Here is a 19,663-nt window from a genome sequence, read left to right as displayed (position 1 = left end):
ATAAGTCATCTTTTTTTTAATGAATTGCAGTATTGACAACGACAGAGATGGTTTTTATGACATTATAAATATCAACGTTAAGTAGAGGCTTCATCAAGTGGCAATGATAATGGCCATGCCGTTGTGGACAATTCTATTTCCAGTGTAGTTAACACTGATGCATCAAGTTGAATTCATTGACGTAATGGAAATTGCCTTTGTCTATATATTTGTACAGAATGCCAAGTTATTCTGTATTTACCATGTAGCAATGGTATGCAGTCTTCTAAAATGCATGTTTCAGATGAATAGAGGATTAATAATGTAAACATTTGAGATGTGCATAATGGGAAATAATGAACATTTGCATACTGAATTCATCTGATTTGATGGGTCTTGATACATGCGAATGTGTTTCCTGTATGTTATGTCTCTGGAATTCGTGAAAGCTTATTTGCATAATGTCAATAAACCGAGCTCACTTTCCGGGCGGACGCAATGGTTATATGAAATAATCCTCTCTGGCGACAGTGTGAAACAGTGTCTCAAAGTTCATACAGAATGTACATGACCGTCATCACCACTGCATATGAAATTTGGATTAAACTTATGTAGTCCTGACCTTGTCTACTAATGTTCTGTATTATGTCACGTTTTGTGTGGACCTGAGGAAGAGTAGCTGCTGCTTTCGCAGCTGCTAATTGGGATCCTAATAAAGTACCAGTTGTGTGTGGTCATACTGATGTTACATTTTTACCAAAGCAGTCTATTGAAGTTTTACATTTGAATCCCTAGCTTCCTCTCAATTGCATGGCATTGTTTACTCACTATATTAAATTATAAGTCGTATAAGTCTTAATCTTTTACTTTGTGTACGACCTTAGCTATGAATTGTGTTTGAGGAGGAGGTTGTTGACTGAGGACAAAATTAATTGCTTTGGCTATGCCAATGGCATCTGATTGTCCATAGCTAACTTTATACGTCACTTTGTGATCTGTTGTCGGCGTCATTAGCATCGCTCTGTGACATTGTTGACCTCTTCCCATGAGCAAGCTTCCATGTTTACGACTTTGTATCAGAAGTGCCAAATGAATCACTATTCAATCTTTTCAAGTTTTTACCCTTGAATGTATCAACAGTGTAAAAGAGACCCAACATCATGTTCATTCACATTCTGTGTAGGCTAACACATCGGAATGAAATGACACTGGGTTTTTATTCAAATCAAGTTTTATTGGTCACATACACACGGTTAGCAGATGTTAATGTGAGTTTAGTGAAATGCTTGTGCTTCTAGTTCCGACAGTGCAGTAATATCTAACAAGTAATCTAACAATTCCCCAACAACTACCTAATACACAATTCTAAAGGGGGGAATAAGAATGTATACATATAAATATATGGATGAGCGGCATAGGCATGGTGCAATAGATGGTATAATGTATAGTATATACGTATGATATGAGTAATGTAAGATATGTTAACATTACTAAAGTCACATTGTTTAAAGTGACTAGTGATTCATCTATTAAAGTGACCAGTGATATGAGTCTATATGTAGGCAGCAGCCTCTCTGTGTTGGTGATTGCTGTTTAACAGTCTGATGGCCTTGAGATAGAAGCTGTTTTTCAGTCCCAGCTTTGATGCACCTGTACTGACCTCACCTTCTGGATGGTAGCGGTGTGAACAGGCAGTGGCTCTGGTGGTTGTTGTCCTTGATGATCTTTTTGGCCTTCCTGTGACATTGGGTGCTGAAGGTGTCTTGGAGGGCAGGTAGTTTGCTCCCGGTGATGCGTTGTGCAGATCGCAACACCCTCTGGAGAGCCTTGCGGTTGAGGGTGGTGCAGTTGCCGTACCAGGCAGTGATACAGCCTGACAGGATGCTCTCGATTGTGCATCTGTAAAAGTTTGTCAGGGTTTTAGGTGACAAGCCAAATTTCTTCAGCCTCCCGAGTTTGAAGAGGAGCTGTTGTGTCTTCTTCACCACACTGTCTGTGTGGGTGGACCATTTCAGTTTGTCTGTGATGTGTATGCCGAGGAACTTAAAACTTTCCACCTTCTCCACTACCATCCCTTCGATGTGGTTTCTGAAGGCCATTATCATCTCCTTTGTTTTGTTGACGTTGAGTGACACCATACTCCGAGTGCCCTCACCTCCTCCCTGTAGGTTGTCTCGTCATTGTTGGTAAACAAGCCCACTACTGTTGTGTCGTCCAAACTTGATGATTGAGTTGGAGGTGTGCATGGCCACGCAGTCATGGGTGAACAGGGAGTACAGGATGGGGCTGAGCACCCACCCTTGTGGGGCCCCAGCGTTGAGGGTCAGCGAAGTGGAGATGTTGTTTCCTATCTTCACCAACTGGGGGCAGCCCGTCAGAAAGTCCAGTACCCAGTTGCCCAGGGGGGGGGGGGGGTTGAGACCCAGGGCCTCCATCTTAATGAGGAGCTTGGAGGCTACTATGGTGTTGAATGCTGAGCTGTAGTCAATGAACAGCATTCTTACATAGGTATTCCTCTTGTCCAGATGGGATAGGGCAGTGTGCAGTGTGATGGCGATTGCACCATCTGTGGACCTGTTGGGGCGGTATGCAAACTGAAGTTGGTCTAGGGTGGCAGATAAGGTAGAGGTGATATTATCCTTGACTAGTCTCTCAAAGCACTTCATGATGACAGAAGTGAGAGCTACGGGGCGGTAGTAATTTAGTTCCGTTATCTTTGCCTTCTTGGGTACAGGAACAATGGTGGCCATCTTGAAGCATGTAGGGACAGCAGACTGGGAAAGGGAGCAATTAAATATGCCTGTAAACACACCAGCCAGCTAGTTTGTCTGGAAGCGAGACGTCTGTGTCCGTAACGTGGCTGGTTTTCTTTTTGTAGATTTCCTGTAGACCCTGCCACATACGTCTTGTGTCTGAGTTGTTGAATTGCGACTCCACTTTGTCCCTATACCGACATTTCGCTTGTTTGATTGCCTTGCGGAGGGAATAACTACACTGTTTATATTCGGCCATATTCCCAGTCCTCTTTCCATGGTTAAATGTGGTGGTTCGCCCTTTCAGTTTTGCGCAAATGCCGACATCCATCCATGGTTTCTGGTTAGGGTAGGTTTTAATAGTCACAGTGGATACAACATCTCCAAATCACTTCCTTATAAACTCACTCACCGAGGCAGCGTATAGATCGATGTTATTCTCAGAGGCTGCCCTGAACATTTCCCAGTCTGCGTGATCAAAGACATTTTGAAGCGTGGATTCCGATTGGTCAGACCAGCGTTGAATGATTCTAGTCACGGGTACATCCTGTTGAGTGTCTGCCTATAAGATGGTAAGAGCAAGATGGAGTTGTGTTTGGATTTGCCGAAGGGGGGGAGGTAAGGGAGGGCCTTGTATGCATTGCGGATGTTAGAGTAGCAGTGATCGAGTGTATTGCCTGCGCGAGTGCTGCAACCAATATGCTGATAGAATTTAAGTTGCCTTGTTCTCAAATTTGCTTTGTTAAAATCCCCAGCTACAATAAATGCAGCCTCAGGATATATGGTTTCCAGTTTACATAGTGTTCAGTGAGTTCCTTGAGGGCCGTCATGGTGTCTGCTTGAGGGGGTATATACACAGCTGTGATGATAACTGACAAGAATTCTCTTGGGAGATAATATGGTCTGCATTTGATTGTAATGAATTCTAGGTCGGGTGAGAAGAATGACTTGAGTTCCGGGATGTTGTTATGATTATACCATGAGTTGTTAATCATGAAGCATACACCTCCGCCCTTTTTCTTCCCAGAGAGGTGTTTTTCTCTGTCGGCACGACACATGAAGAAACCCAGTGGCTGAACCGACTCCGACAACGTATCCCAAGAGAGCCATGTTTCCGTGAAACAGAGAATGTTACAATCTTTGATGTCTCTCTGGAAGGCAACCCGTGCTCTAATTTTGTCTAACTTGTTGTCAAGAGGCTGGACAATGGTATACTTGGAAGTGCTGGGCTGTGTGCACACCTACGGAGCCTGACCAGGAGGCCACTTCGTCTGCCTCTTCTGCGGCGATGTTTTGGGTCGGCTTCTGGGATTAGATCCACTGTCCTGGGTGGTCGTCCCAACAAAGGATCCGCTTCGGGAAAGTTGTATTCCTGGTCATAATGTTGGTAAATTGATGTCGCTCTCAAAGGCTCTGACAACATTGGCTGCGTGCATTGCATAGCAAAGTCATTGCATTAAATTTGATGCCTGCTACTATTAATTAGCTCCATTAACAAGGCTGGCATTAATCTGTGTGTGGGCCAGAAGGTGAGACAGGGCCATTGAAGTCACTCAGAGGAAACCCTCCGCCAGACCACCAGACAATGGCTTCTATGGGAGGGTGGCAATGTCTTCACCTTTTATGTTCTTATTTGTTTTGATGAAGGTGAAAGTGCAAATGTAGCTGATCCATGTCAGTCAGTCTCTATCGTAACAAAGAGAAACCCTGTGAGTCAACTAGAGAGGTGAATTGCGACTGAGAGTCAGTGAAGAGCTCACAGGCTATTGTATGCAGGTGAAAGCCATCTTGCATGTGTCATTAGGTTGGTATTGACCCCTGAGTGACCCTCTAATGGTTCTGCTAAGATGTTAAATTCTACTGACAACACTCCAGCTAGCAAACACAACCAGCCAGTTAAGCGTTTGTAATCCCCTAATTAGTATACTACTTAACACTACAGTACTATCACAGGAATAAAGAAAATATACCCTATAATTAGCCTCAACATTTTATAATGCTTACACTGTAGTACAGTGTGTGTGTCCCATTTTTCAGACTGACTCTCGTAAATCCCAAATGGCACCTTATTCCCTATATAGTGCACTACTTGTGACGAGCCCTGTGGGCCCTGGTCAAGAGAAGTGCACTTTAAAGGGAATAGGGTGCCATTTGGGATGTGTACCGACTCTGTCTATTGTTCCGACTCTGTGTACCGACTCTGTCTATTATACAGAAACTCAGAACTTCTGAAACATATTTTGGAACGCTCCCTTACAGAAAAACCAAATTAATTTTACAAGTGATAATGTAAAATCAACAAGTCATAACATGAAATGTAACATTTTAAAACATGATCTCATGAAAATAAACGTGACAACATGGAGATGCAAATGTTCAAGATGTGATACTTTGAAACTACACATTTGATTAGATGATCTCATGAAATAAATGTGACAACATAGGGATACAAAATGTCAACATGTGAAAAAGCAGTTTCACACTTGAGAATTAGATTTTCACAAAAGTTTTTCACATATGAAAGTGCAAATTCGATTTTCGCATTTGAAACTGAAAATGTCCCATCTGAATCTGCAATTCACATGTGAGATGAAAACATTTGAACTCTAAATGTAATACATGTGAACATATGGTTTCACGTATCTCTTTTTTACATGTGGAAATTTCAGCTCAACATGTGAAAACAGCTATTTTACAAATGAAAATGTAATTTCACATGTGAAACTGCCATTTTCACAATTTAAACTGCAATTTTCAAATGTGTTTTTTTGTTGTAAGGGAAATAAATTACATGGGGGTTTTAAAGACAGTGGTACGCTGTTCAGCTAAAATAGTCTAAGTTTTTTTTTTTGTATCTGTTGACAGTATGATTCCATTTGACATGATGACTTAGTACTGACATCTCAATATGACCCCACCTGGGATTAGAGTTTACAACCTCTGGATTATGGATCTGCTGCTCCACAAAGTCTGTAGCATTCCTCTACACGTTCATTACATATAACACATCTCTGCACTTAGCAAAAAAATGCCATCTGCACTGTTATTTTCGGGACTATTCTCTCATCATTGATTTAACTGACTTATTTCATCAATTTGAGGAGATTTCTGTATAGTTGTTTAATGTTGGTGAGGCATATTATTCTGTTTTAATGTTACTCCTGAATATAATAGTTTTTCTTTTTAACAAAACTGAGATTTACTTAAGTCCAAAGTGTAGGAATACAGGTGAAATCAATAATTGAGAAAGACATTGTGGCATGGCAGGACAATCGGAATGCTGTGAACCTAGAGGTTGTGAGTTCAGATCCAAGGTGAGGACATACACAATGTTATCATGAGTGTCAAATATGTCAATTGAAAACACTGTATGTTAAAAGCACTGTTTGTGTGTGTATCCTAAAGATGCATTTTGGTTTGCATTTTGGTTTCCTGTGAAATCTAATGTAAAAAAAGATGCACATGTGAAAATTTGAATCCTCATGTGAGACGTATGTGATTAAATGTGAAACTCTGTGTGAAATATCATCACGTGAAGTGTTCCAAAAACACATAGTTTCACATGATTTCACATGTGAAATACATTTTTTCAAACATGGTTTTTCCGAGTCACAAGTCACTCATTTGGTCGAACATGAACGAAACACCGATAAGGAATTCACAAAACAGTAATCATGCTATGCACCACATAAAGCATAAGTACCCCATAAACTCACCAATGTGCTACAGTGACTGATTCCCCACATTTAAGCTGTGCTAGGCTCTGTACATCAGACCAGACCGTGTAGGACAGAAACCTACAGTATGTTACAGGGTTGGGGAGTAACTGATTACATGTAATCGGTTATGTAATATGATTACAAAAACCTGTAAATGTAATCAGTTATGTTACCAGTAAAAAAAAATTGTTATCAGTGCAGTCAAAAAATATATATTTTTGTGTTTTATATATATTTCCACACTATGAGGTTGGAATAATACGATGAAATTGTGAAAATTATGAAAAGGCTCTTTTAGGCTAAGAACTGTTGAAATCAGTATGAAAAATCTATGCATGCATTACTGTAAGTCTCTGGATAAGAGTGTCTGCTAAATGACCTAACTTTAAAATGTTAGACCAATCCCGTCCCGACTCAAACAACTCCCGGACAGTCCTAGCAAAATTCTTGCTTGAGAAATCGTTCTTTGCGAAGAAGTTATTTTTGTTTATTTTTGACCATTTTAATTTGAAACAATCACAGTAAAGTACTTCATTGTTAATTGTTACCCAGGAAATATTGAGATAAAAACTGCTGCATTGGACCTTTAAGTTTGTTCTACTTGAGTGAGTCTAGTCTGACCACAATTCAGAGACCACTATGATGACACAACAAATGTGTTTGATGGATCCTTTTTGTCATCTTCTAATGCCTCTTAAAGGGAAAGTAATCCAAAAGTAACTGAAAGTAATCAGATTACGTTACTGAGTTTGGGTAATCGAAAAAATGGCGTTACTGATTACAATTTTGGACCGGCAACTAGTTCGATAACTGTAACGGATTACATTTAGAAAGTAATCTACCCAACCCTGTTCATAAAGTAGACTGGTAAATATATCACACTTCTTAAACATATAGCTGCAATGCAAGACATCTGTATTTCCAAAACAAAAACACACTGCATGTGAGTATGAACAACTATCAAACATTGTCAATCTTAAGAGACAATGGAATAGGGGGATATTGGATGAGGCATTATGGCTAAAAGAAAGGGAATATATTGCAAAGGAATTGCTTTGAGCATTGTGTTGATATTTACATGTACTCTAGTAATTTATCTGAGATATAACTCATTGGTAGCTATGTACCCTTATAGAAAAACACATGATTTCACATGTGAAATTCCCACATGTTTAGGAAATGCTTTTCAGTCACATTGAGCCAAATGTATTACTAGATTGTTTGCTTAGAAAGTAGCTAAGCCTTTGAGGAAAACCCACATGAAAACATGCAAAACTATGTGTTTTTGGACCACTTCACATGTGATGATATTTCATTGGATTTTCATGTTATCACATGCTTCTTTTACATGTTGTCACATCAACTTCACATGTGAAATTCATGTGTTTTTTTCTTAAGGGTGGGCCTAAATATGTATTACACTTTTACTTTCTATTAAACTGGACTGAATTACATTGCCACAAATGCCATTGCAATTACTAAGAACTCTGTCTTCTTCCAATATTGTATTTCTTCCAGATATATATCTTCAGGCCTAAAGATGATGTAGTGAGCTCAGTAGCCTATAATTTTGATAAGTAAAAGCAATGTTGTTGTGGTGGATGTAACATAGGCTATAGCCTAAATCTCAACAAAATAAAACTGCATTATAAGCTGTGGTTCGTAGGCCTATTGAAGGTTCTGTCGTAATCGTTGGTCTGACAGGTCGGGTCATGGGAATCGCTGTTTATAGCAGTGTCGGATCTGTGCAAACATGTCTGGGGTAAGACTGTGGAACCATTTCACACTAAACCAGCAATTGGCTCATATTTAAAAAATCTTTGAAACCGAATGTTAATGCGGATAGACACCAAAAGCACTATTTTCAAAGGACTGTCATTCGAACGGCTAAATATAGACATTATGTCATCATTTATTTATGACTTAAAATATTTTCCTACTTTGCACAATAGCCCTCAAGAAAATGTAAAATGCTATGCACTTGCTGACTAAATCAATATATCAATCAAAATTATACTAAGATCATAAGTTCAATTATACAGACCTATGTGTATGCTTATGACCTCTAAACGGAGACCAAATTGGCTCCAACATGGGACCATAATTGGCTAAGTGTGTTTGATAAATTCACATTGGTCAGCATTAAAAAACACAATGTTTTATACAACAAATGTATTTAATGTCGTCTGTAGGCTATCATGGGAGACGGTTTACAATAATTTAGCATGCATCGGTATAGCCATTTTATAAATACAGTATACAAAAATAAACAAAGGACATTTTTCTGCACGTTATATGACACAATTACATTAGTGTTATAGGCTATAGCCACACAAATTCAAAAACATTAAACAAAATAAAATGCAAAGATGAATATCATGTCTGAATTTACAATTGGTCGCCCTATCAAAATAGTATGACAATGACACCTATAGTGGAGTACCTATGTGATTGTACTGGACATCAGGGTCCTAAACCAACTGGATGAAAATATGACATTGTCACATAAAACCATGCAATATTACAAATAGCAGACTGTACCTCAATACTGCATTCTAAAACGTCAATCTGACCTTATAGGGCCATTCTGCACACTGAATCTCAGTCCTGCATTGATCATTTAGTATTTTCCAAATTATTCTAATTACTTTCGTAATTTCCGGGTAGGTGATTGAAGGTTGTTATTACTGTACATGCAGCTGCAGTTAGGTGGAAAATGTCATTCACATTTAAGGAGTGTAGGACTATAGCTTTTCAAAAATACATGTATCCTTACCCATATCAAGGCTGTGGGCTTATATCACTGGTGTGGTTTCTATCGTCGTCCGATGAGCAATCCGAGGAGTTGTACAGGAAGTTGTCACCTTCATCATCGTCACTGTCCCTGAAGTCTCTTATTCTGTTACTTTTGGCAGAACTAGTCTTTTGATAATCCGTTTGATCCTGTCCGTCCGATTTCTCCTGTCCGTTTTTGTTGCTTTTCTTAGTTTCAGCCTCCTGTGCGGCTTGCTCTTTGGCCTTCTTGCTCCGTTTCCACTTCATTCGCCTGTTCTGAAACCAAATTTTCACCTAAAAATGAAAATAACAAATATAATTGAGACAATGTGTTTTATATGGTCGAACAATAATAGTTCGAGTTAATAGGCCGTTTTTAGATACGAGCCGTTCTTAATGGGCAGCACCTGGCCAGATCATAGAACACACAACTAAAGAACAGTGTTTCCATGTAAAAACGGATTGAATAGCAACATAGTGGTATGTTTCCCAATGGCTCTCAAACAAACATGTATTTGAAGCTCTTATATACCTGCGTTTCCGTCAGCATCAAGGATGTAGCCACCTCAAAGCGCTTCGGTCGCGACAGATACTTATTCAGTTTGAATTGATGCTCGAGCTCCAGTAGCTGCTGACTTGTGAATGCAGTCCTTGGTCTTCTGCACTTTCCAAGCAAGTTTGACTGGGCCTGAGCTGGAAAACAAAATGTAAGTTCATTTCTATACTCTTGAGGTCAAGAAAAAAATGATATCAACGTGCGTGCGTGCTTTTACATTAGGCATATGCACGGCGTTTGAATACATTATTCGATAGGCAGTAGACTGAGGCTACAATTAAACCGTTATATGCCTGAAAAATCCAATTATTTCTGCAAACAAAATGAATAATATTGAGATAACAATTTCCCTATACGATATATGGCCTATATGATATAGCCTATAACAATATGTACTTTTGTAATAAGCAGATTGAAAATGAAAGGATAATCATTTCAGGTTAAAATGGTTAATCAGTTGTTGAATATTAAAAATTGATAAAAGTTGATATTAAACTGATTTAAATGGAACATATAGAAAACATATATCCTTTGGGATATAAATGTGTTGTTTATTTGCACACTATGCAGCCTTCTTAAGAAACGGGTTCAGGTCGAAATTGCCATAATATTGTTAGTATAACATCTAACATTGTCTGAGTATATATTCAGAGAGAGCTAAGCTATTTGCCACCTCATTTTAAAACACATCTGTTAAAACGAACAGGAACAAAAAAGCGCAGTATCTGGTTAGCAAACAGTGTGTCGGCTGCGAGTTTCACACTGTCACTTTCCCACTGTCCATTATATGTCCATTTTAGTTTCACCCCCTCTCCTCGCACCTTCACCAAGTCTTGAGGCAATACAGGCACCAATGGATGAATAATGTAAAATCCAAGTGCGTATACAGCAAATATAAAGTCAGCAGTTTTTTATTAGCAGTGCAAAAATAATTGTATAATTAAAAGCATAGACGATAAACCATTCAAATGAAATGGCAGCAGTTATACTCACAATACTCACAATTAAAATCGGGCATTTTGGGTAGCATCATTCCCGCTGTGGAGACTCGCAGCCAGTGGTCGAGTTGAAACGTCCCGGCCGAGAGTTTGAGGGAGTCGCTGCATGGATGGTGGTGATGGGACCCATGCGGATATGAGTAGGACAAGGCAGGGTGCTGCCCGAGGGAGTAGGTATACATGGGGTGACCGTAGAGAGCCTGGGGAGGGATCCCTGCGCTGCTCTGTGGATGTAATCCAAGCATACTGTGGGGACTGTTCAAGAAGCCTGGTTTAGGAATCAAACCAGAAGGAGAAATCCTAGGTGGAGACGGCGTCTCATTCCGTAAAGAGTCGGCATTCAATTCTGAGTTTGGTACACTTCCGGACGATGAAATGGAAGAGGATGATAGAGAAGTCACAAGCGCAAGCGGAGATGTCTGCACCTTCGGCGGGTCAACAGCCAGAAGCGCATCGATGCGGAAATTTTTGGATTTCTCCATTTGAACCAGTGTCCCCGTCGTTTGCAGACGTTGAACAGTTGTATCAAAACGATATTGAAGTGTCGTCGTCGTTCCACCTCTTACAAAGTTATGATATCGGTTAAAGTGTGAGCAGTGAAACCAACGTGACACTTAATTCTTATTCGATATGGGATTGGTTCCACCCGTTTGGCATGGGGTTATCCCATTGGTCAATCCAAGCCATGTTTACAATGCGTTTAGTTGGCACATTGCATACCTCTCTAAGAAATGACCCGTCCCACTTTGGGTCGATGGGGCACTTTTTTTTAAGAAAACATTTTAATGAATGGGTTGGATATATTTGCATTGAACAATAATATGATATACATTTAGCCAAAGATGGATAGACTTGAAAATGTATTGAGAGCTTATTGACCTATTTATAGTCACATAGTTTAATTAAATTCCAAGTTGTGAAGACTTCAACCTATAATGCCGGGTGATTGCAACGGTGGAAATTTGCTCCTCCATCTTAAAGTAACTGTCCAGTGAAAATCTCACGTTTAAAAGTTAATACTATCTAAATTATAGTCTACCCAAATAATGTTGTTGACTCATCCTATACTCGCATTTGTAGCCAAAGCAAACTTGTATATCAAACAGAGATTTGAAAAATGCTTGCTATTTCCTCATAGAGGATGATGTCATCCTCCTGAAGAGGATGAGCTGGCCAATCAGTGGTCCATGAGCTGGCCAATCAATAGGCTATTTTTAATGATCAGTATAAGCCAACACCATTCTGTCAATGGGGTATGCCCACAACATTCCGACACAGAAAAACTGCTTTTGACATACATAGGTACCATTTTTTGGAAGGAAAACTATTTGACTCATATTGTAATTAATTATAGATCATATTTCATAGAAATTTCAAAACACTGGACAGTTACTTTTAAAAAAAACTATAACCTATACTTTCCTAAGGAAAATTATTCAAATTATTTTTGGGTAGGCCGTTGTGAAGAGAATATGGCATTCACCATATTGATAGCTAACGGAAGGCTCGTAATTGTACAACATATACACTGAGTGTACAAAACATTAATAACACCTGCTCTTTCCATGACAGACTGACCAGATGAATCCAGATGAAAGCTACGTTCCCTTATTAATTTCACCTGTTAAATCCACTTTGATCAGTGTAGATGAAGGGGAGACTACAGGTTAAAGAAGGATTTCTAAGCCTTGAGACGGATTGTGTGTGTGCCATTCAAAGGATGGGCAAGGCAAAATATTTAAGTGCCTTTGAATGGGGAATGGTAGTAGGTGTTTGAGTGTGTCAGGAACTGCAACGCTGCTGGGGTTTTCCACGATCAACAGTTACCCGTGTGTATCAAGAATGGTCCACCACCCAAAGGAATTCCAGCCAGCAGCAGGTCAATGGTAAAAAAACAGGTTATTGATGAAAAAGGACAAAGGAGGCTGACACAAATTGTGCAGAGCAACAGACTATAATGCCTGGTGATTGCAACGATGGAAATTTGCTTCTCCATCTTAAAGTAACTGTCCAGTGAAAATCTCAGTTTTAAAAGTTAATACTCTCTTTTAACTCATAGGCTACCCAAATAATGTTAGTCAACTGACAGTCCAATACAACATGGGTGCCCGAAGACCCAAATAAGAATGCATAACTTGCCGTACCTTGACACAAATGGGGGAAGCTGACGACCTTACAGAGTTCGACTTCTTTCAGCAAAAAACACTGGACACTGGAGAATTGGTCTGATGAAATCTGCTGTTTCACACTGATGGGAGGACTACGGTATGGAGAAAACCACATGAGTACATGCATCCATCATGCGGCGTGTCAACATTGCAGGCTGGTGGTGTTACGCTGTGTTTTCATGGCACACATTGAGCCCCTTCATAAAAGTGGAGCAATGTTTGAATGTCACAGGATATGTGAACATTATTTCCAATCAGGTGAATCACCTTCATGGCAGCAGTGTATCCATCTGCAAAGTGATTTTCTCAGCAGGGTAACACCGAATGGCACAAGGCTAGGATTGTCTAGGAATGGTTTCATGAACATGACAGTGAATTCAGCTTACAGCAGTGGCCTGCCCAGTCACTAGATCTCAATCCAATTGAGCATCAGTGGGATGACATGGAACAAGCTATTTGAAGTAGAGATCCACTACCAGCCAACTTGACACAACTATGGGAAGCATTGGAGTCAACATGGGCCAGCATCCCTGTGGAACGCTTTTGACACCTTGTAGAGTCCATGTCGCGACAAATTGAGGCTATTCTGAGGGCAACTCAATATTAGGAAAGTGTTTCTTATGTTTTGTACACTCAGTGTATATGTTTATTTCTTTCTGCAGTATAAGACAATGGAAGGCATCTAGGGGCCAGTGGATTCCTAACTTCAGTTCTGCGCACATAACTCACATTTGAGTTGGGGGCAAGCATTTATAATACAATTTTGGCCCAAAATCCGTAGGCCTGTTCAATGCATTGGATTTTGATGGCTTGTGTAGCCTACATGTACAGCCTAGTAATGACAGACATATTGCCCAAAATATTTTGGAAGAAGCCTATACAGTCAAATAATAGGCCTATTAATTTTCTATGCCTTGTTATTAATCATAAATTGTTCATGAAGAAAGTCACTTGCTATGGCTTTACGTCACCTGCCATCACATGGTTGGAGAGTTATTTATCCAACAGAACCCAGAGAGTGTTCTTCAATGGAAGCTTCTGAAACATCAAATATGCACAGTTTGGTATCTCTCAGAGCAGTTGCCTTAGGTCGTTGCTCTTCTCTATTTTTACAAATAATTTCCACTGGTCTTACACAAAGCTATAATGACTATGTAATGCGGATGATTCCACACTCTACATGTCAGCACCCAAAGTCAGTGAGCTCACTAAAATTCTAAATAAGGAGTTACAGTCAGTGTCAGAATGGGTGATTAATAATAACCTGGTCTTAAATGGGTCTTAAATACATCTAAAACTAAAGGTATTGTATTTGGTTCAAAACATTCTCTAATGACCTAAACATCAACTGGAGTTGTGAATAAAGGGTGTGACCATTGAACAAGTTGAGGAAGCTAAACTCCTAGGAGTAACATTGGATGGTCAATTATCATGGTCAAGTCATATTGACAAAGTTGGTGTGAAGATAGGGAGGGTTATGTCTGTTATAAAAATATGTTTGTTTTTGACACAAAAATCAACTGTACTAGTTAGTTGTTAAGGCTCTGGTCTTGTTCCATCTTGATTACTGTCTGTTGATAGGGTCAAGTTCAGCCAAGAAAGACCTAGCAAAGCTGCAGCTGGCTCAAAACAGAGCAGGAAGCCTTCCCATTAACTGCACAAACATAAATAACGTTGACAACCTGCATGGCTGAGGGTTGATAAGGTTTGACGAGATATTAACTACTTCTCTGCAGTTGTCACGGGAAATATTACTGTGATGAAAATGCCAGTGCCTGCAGAAAAACGTCTGCTAAATGGCGTATATTATTATAATCAAATTACATGCAGCTCATACACCTGTACATACCCCACAAGACATGCCAGCAGGGGTCTCTTCACAGTCCCCAAGTCCAAAATGAATTCACGGCAACACACAGTATTATTATACAGAGCCATGATCGCATGGAACTCCCATCACCAATTACTCAAGCAAACAGCAAAATTGCCTTTAAAAAACAGATTAAACTTTGTATAATGTTAAAGCGGGGACTGTGAAAGGACACACACACAAACACACACACACACACATACTTTTTTGTTGTTGTATTGTTTGTACATCGTTGTATTTTACATTTTGAGACTGTTCTTGTCTAGCAGTGTCACACCCTGACCTGAGAGAGACTTTTTATGTCTCTATTTTGGTTTGGTCAGAGTGTGATTTGGGTGGCATTCTATGTTTTGTTTTCTATGTTTCTTTATTTCTATGTTTTGGCCGGGTATGGTTCTCAATCAAGGACAGCTGTCTATCGTTGTCTCTGATTGGGAATCATACTTAGGTAGCCCCTATTCCCTCCTTCAGTGTGGGTAGTTGACTTTTGTTAGTGGCACTATAGCCCTGTGAGCGTCACGGTTGTTTCTTCGTTTGTTGGCGACATTTTAAGTAAAAGGAAAATGTACGCTCACCTCGCTGCACTTTGGTCCACTTCTTTCGACGGCCGTGGCAAGCAGTGTATCAGCATTTTGTTACTTGTCATGTTTTGTGTTATTTTGTGGACCCCAGGAAAAGTAGCTGATGCTTTTGCAAAATCTAATGGGGATCCAAACAAATAAATCACCACACCATGCAGGATATTATATTCCTGCCCCCCCAAAATGGGATGTCACAAATGAAAAACGGTCTATGCATGACCCAGAGACCTGAGCCCAACTGGGAAATTTAGCTAAGAGCCTGCCTTATGCCACTACCCAAATCCGAGAGTAGACTGAATACAGTTTGGTCTGCCCTGCACAATATAAATGTTAAATGAAACATCTTGATATGTAGGGCATATAGCCTCCTGGGACCCTGCAAAAAGAAGGTCTTATGTGAATGGATTTCTTTGTGTTTGGGGTGAAAGGAAAATGCAACCAATAATGGATATTTTAACTAAATGCAATACATTTACCATAGTATTTTGGAACTCCTTTAATTACTCAAATTACATACTAGACTTTTCAAAGTGTATTCAATTATGAATAATTATAAATGAGGGTAATACCATAATTTTAATATCTCTTTTGAACTCACGCGCTGCCCCCTGGATCTCTTCATGTACGCCTCTGCATGCACCTGTATTCACACCGGTACATAGATATTCAATATTCAAAGGCATATTTTGACAGTGCACTAACTGTTATCAAATTAGACGAAAATTGCATCCTTGGTCCTACCTATATGGATCAAATGAGCGCGTAAAATATTAAGCATATAATCATTATTAGGTGTCATAGGTTCCATGTAGGCCTAGATATCTATAGCTCTGGGGGTGGTTGTCTTATGGTCTAATAAGCCACTTAAAGTTAATGGAGGAAGAGGTCGAAATTAGAATTATTGCTGTTGCCCTTAACCTGTCTCCCAATCAAGCTGATTAGTTTTTGTCAATTCATCAGCTAACCGCAATTGGGACCGGCGCAGTCTTTGCAGACTTTATTTGCTCAGGGGAAATCAACAAGTCACCGGGTAGTTCCAAGTAAACGATGACCGTTTAATTGGAAACCTTGATGATATCATGACCGATTACGGAATAATAGCCAAATCTGAGATTGATGTGGCATCCTGCAATAGGAGTCCACGTGCGCCACAAAATCAGAATGCCTAAACCCAAGCCTAAAAGACAATCAAATAATGTCAATGGGGTAATATTGATATTACTTTTTATCTCGCTCAGGTCTCAGATGATGTTCACCTTTTGCATTTCGAACATGGACTAATTTGTCTTTTTTATGATGACCTTTGAGATCCATTAAATGTTTTGAAATTCAATTTTTGCGATTTCTTAGAACTTATGAACAGCATCTGAATCTACGATTTGATCATTTCCTTAATATCTTAACAGCGCCACACCGTCTGATCTGTGCTTTGTCGCCTCCCCTGGTTTAATTTCATTAAGGGGCCACATGAATATTTCTATTAAAGCACCGGTGAAATATGAAGCCATTTAGTATTGGCCAACACCAATCACGGAGATGTATTGCCCCTTTTCATCACGTCAACAGGAGGGAAAATGTATATGGGACCCTAAGATGGAAATAGACCCTAAAACCCCAGTCTTTCCTGAAAGCTGTTAATTTGCGCCGTAATTACTTTCACAATTAACTAAAATACAAATCAAAGTGACAAATCGAGATAGTTTATATATTCATTACCCTCGGTAAATGTGTTCATTATAAAAAGGCAATTTAAAGGGACGTGCACTGTCTCTTTTATTGCAATAAATACATTCCATTAAATCGGCACAAATGACCAATGCCTTGAAATGCAGCTGGGACTGCTTTGAAACACATTTGTGACTCATCATTTTATCAATTTAAAATGTTCAGGAAGCCATCCCTTGGAGAGTATTTCTCTCCTTAAAAGTCCTTGGACGATAGACTCCATTAACTAGACATCATTAGTGAGGAGATCACATTCCTGCAAGACTTAATTGCATATGATTTTTGTAGACTGCTGGATCAGAGTAGAGAACTAATTTCCCTGCAAAAGACGCAATATGTCTAAATGTCCTAAATTCAATATTGCAGGCTAATTTGTTGGGCACGTGCCATCAATTTTGTTTGGCTGCAGAACCATATTGATAATTTCTCTCAATGTCCTTCAGCATGAACCACTCAATAGAATGTAACTTGTGCTATATTAGGCAGATTTTTTCAATGAATGAAAATGATTCAAAACGTAAAAGTTGTAGGCCTATTTAAAATTTCTGCTAATTTTATTTGGTAAATGTAATTATTGATATTAATACGTATTTATTGTTAAACTTGTCTTATTATTAGCTATTATTATTGGTGTTATTGTTGTTTAGGCCTATCACATAGTCATAACCAACAAGTAGTAGGCCTATATCATCAGCACCACCATCCACTATATCATCATCAACCTATAGCTCACCTGATGGAATTATACCTTAAGTTTACTTTTCTGTAATTCACGTTTGACGGTGAAACCATTTATTTTACGAACCCAACGAAAAATGTAAATTCCATGGAGTGATGGTCAACTCAGTCTGCTTTTGTGTGGTAAAATTTCCACGAAACGAGATGACAGTCAGATAGGCCGTTCCCCCATCACGTGAGACTGACGATCTGAAATGTTGTCTATGTACTCTTCTAACGTCTGTGTTTCCAATTGACACTGGACATGATTAATTGTGCACCTGTCAACGTGTTAAGTAACCTGTTAATTATTTAGTACAATTCATTGATCTCAGAACATGGTTATTTTAAGTTGCTAGGCCGACATGTGTTTTAATTTTTTTCTAAGCGAGTGCCGCAAATGATAAATGTCCTATGATATGTTATTTCATTTATGAAATTGATTTTTACACACAAGCACAGAAAAGCACAACGAATGGATGTGACAAAACAGGACCGTATTTAAATAGAACAAAGAATAAAGGTGGTTGAGATGTAAGCAAGATACATCTTCGATTGGGCACTTGCGTTAAATTGATGTTGACTGCCTTCTTCTCAAAAGCAATTGATGAGTCATTTGTTAAGTTTCATCTCCCTTAATTCAACTATGATTAACACTAGGGCTATCACTGTTTATACATTTACATCAAGTGAATGAAAAATATACTAAAATGCACTTCTTGCTAAAAATGCACCCCCTAACATATATTTTGATCCATTAGAGGAAATGTAGTGAGGTAACATCCCACAGACAGTAAATTATGCTGATTTAATTTCTAAAGACACTTCTAACCTGTGGTCTTAAATTGATTAGATTAGATGTAGCTACAACAAGATACAGTCCAAGCCAGAGGTTTACGATATTTTGAAATGTGTATAGTCCCCATCTTGATTTATTGACTTGGTCCTGAGACAAAAACAAGCAAATATGTACATGCACAAAAGTTAAGGTCATGGTGAGTCCCCTTATCATTTTTCCATTACTGTGCCAACTCTCAACAGCTAGCCCACTGGTGACAGACGTCAATTCAACGTCTATTCCAGATTGGTTCAACATATGGTGCGTTCGTGAATTCACTCTGGCTATCAACTCCGATTTCTGAACATTCTCGTCTGAGTGTCCCAGAGCACAGAATAACTGATTATAACTGATGAATTTACGAACACGCAACACCAGTTGAATTTGACCGGTGACCATAAGGCGGCAGGTAGCCTAGTGGCTAGAGCGTTGGAATAGTAACCGAAAGGTTGTAAAATCGAATCCCCGAGCTGACAAGGTGAAAATCTGTCGTTCTGCCCACTGTTCAGAGGCCGTCATTGAGAAGAAGCCGACTTGTCTTAACCGACTTGTCTGGTAAACGTCAGCAAAAACATGTCATTAAATTGTTTCCAGCAGCACAATTACAGTCACCAACGCTAGAAAACAGCCTAACCAACTTTCTTATATATTTTTTTAATGTAACCTTATGTAGTCAGGGTGTGTAAAATGGTCAGAGTGAGGTGTTCATGTGTTGCTCATTTAAATGTCTAGAAGTACGCACGGATCAACCCTCGTCCGCAGAATCGTCCAGTCTGCGCTCTGAAAGCTCCGAGAGCGAACCGCTCTGAATTTACAAACGGACAATCTGACAACACTTTGAATTTACGAACGACCCAGAGCGCACTCTGACACAGTGGAGGCAATTTACGAACGCACCCGAGTGCACGGTGGACTCCCGAGTTGCGCAGTGGTCTAAGACACTGCACCTCAGTGCAAGAGGCGTTCGAATCCAGGCTACATCAC

The 19,663-nt window shown here is 39.4% G+C and overlaps 1 protein-coding gene across 1 annotated transcript; it reads right to left on the bottom strand.

Moving 5' to 3' along the window:
* Positions 1 to 8,969: 8,969 nt before the first annotated feature.
* Positions 8,970 to 11,324, bottom strand: LOC139420710 (motor neuron and pancreas homeobox 1-like). The gene is made up of 3 exons (XM_071170941.1): positions 10,785 to 11,324; positions 9,759 to 9,919; positions 8,970 to 9,520 (listed from the first exon to the last, which is right to left on the bottom strand). The coding sequence occupies exons 1-3, from the start codon at positions 11,260 to 11,262 to the stop codon at positions 9,233 to 9,235; spliced, it is 927 nt and encodes a 308-aa protein (XP_071027042.1). The 5' UTR covers positions 11,263 to 11,324; the 3' UTR covers positions 8,970 to 9,232.
* Positions 11,325 to 19,663: the final 8,339 nt, after the last annotated feature.

The sequence above is a fragment of the Oncorhynchus clarkii genome, chromosome 11 (assembly GCF_045791955.1).
Source record: "Oncorhynchus clarkii lewisi isolate Uvic-CL-2024 chromosome 11, UVic_Ocla_1.0, whole genome shotgun sequence".
NCBI classification, from domain to species: Eukaryota; Metazoa; Chordata; class Actinopteri; order Salmoniformes; family Salmonidae; genus Oncorhynchus; species Oncorhynchus clarkii.
Note: the sequence above shows the minus strand (reverse complement) of the source record. Positions and strands in the feature narration are given on the sequence as shown.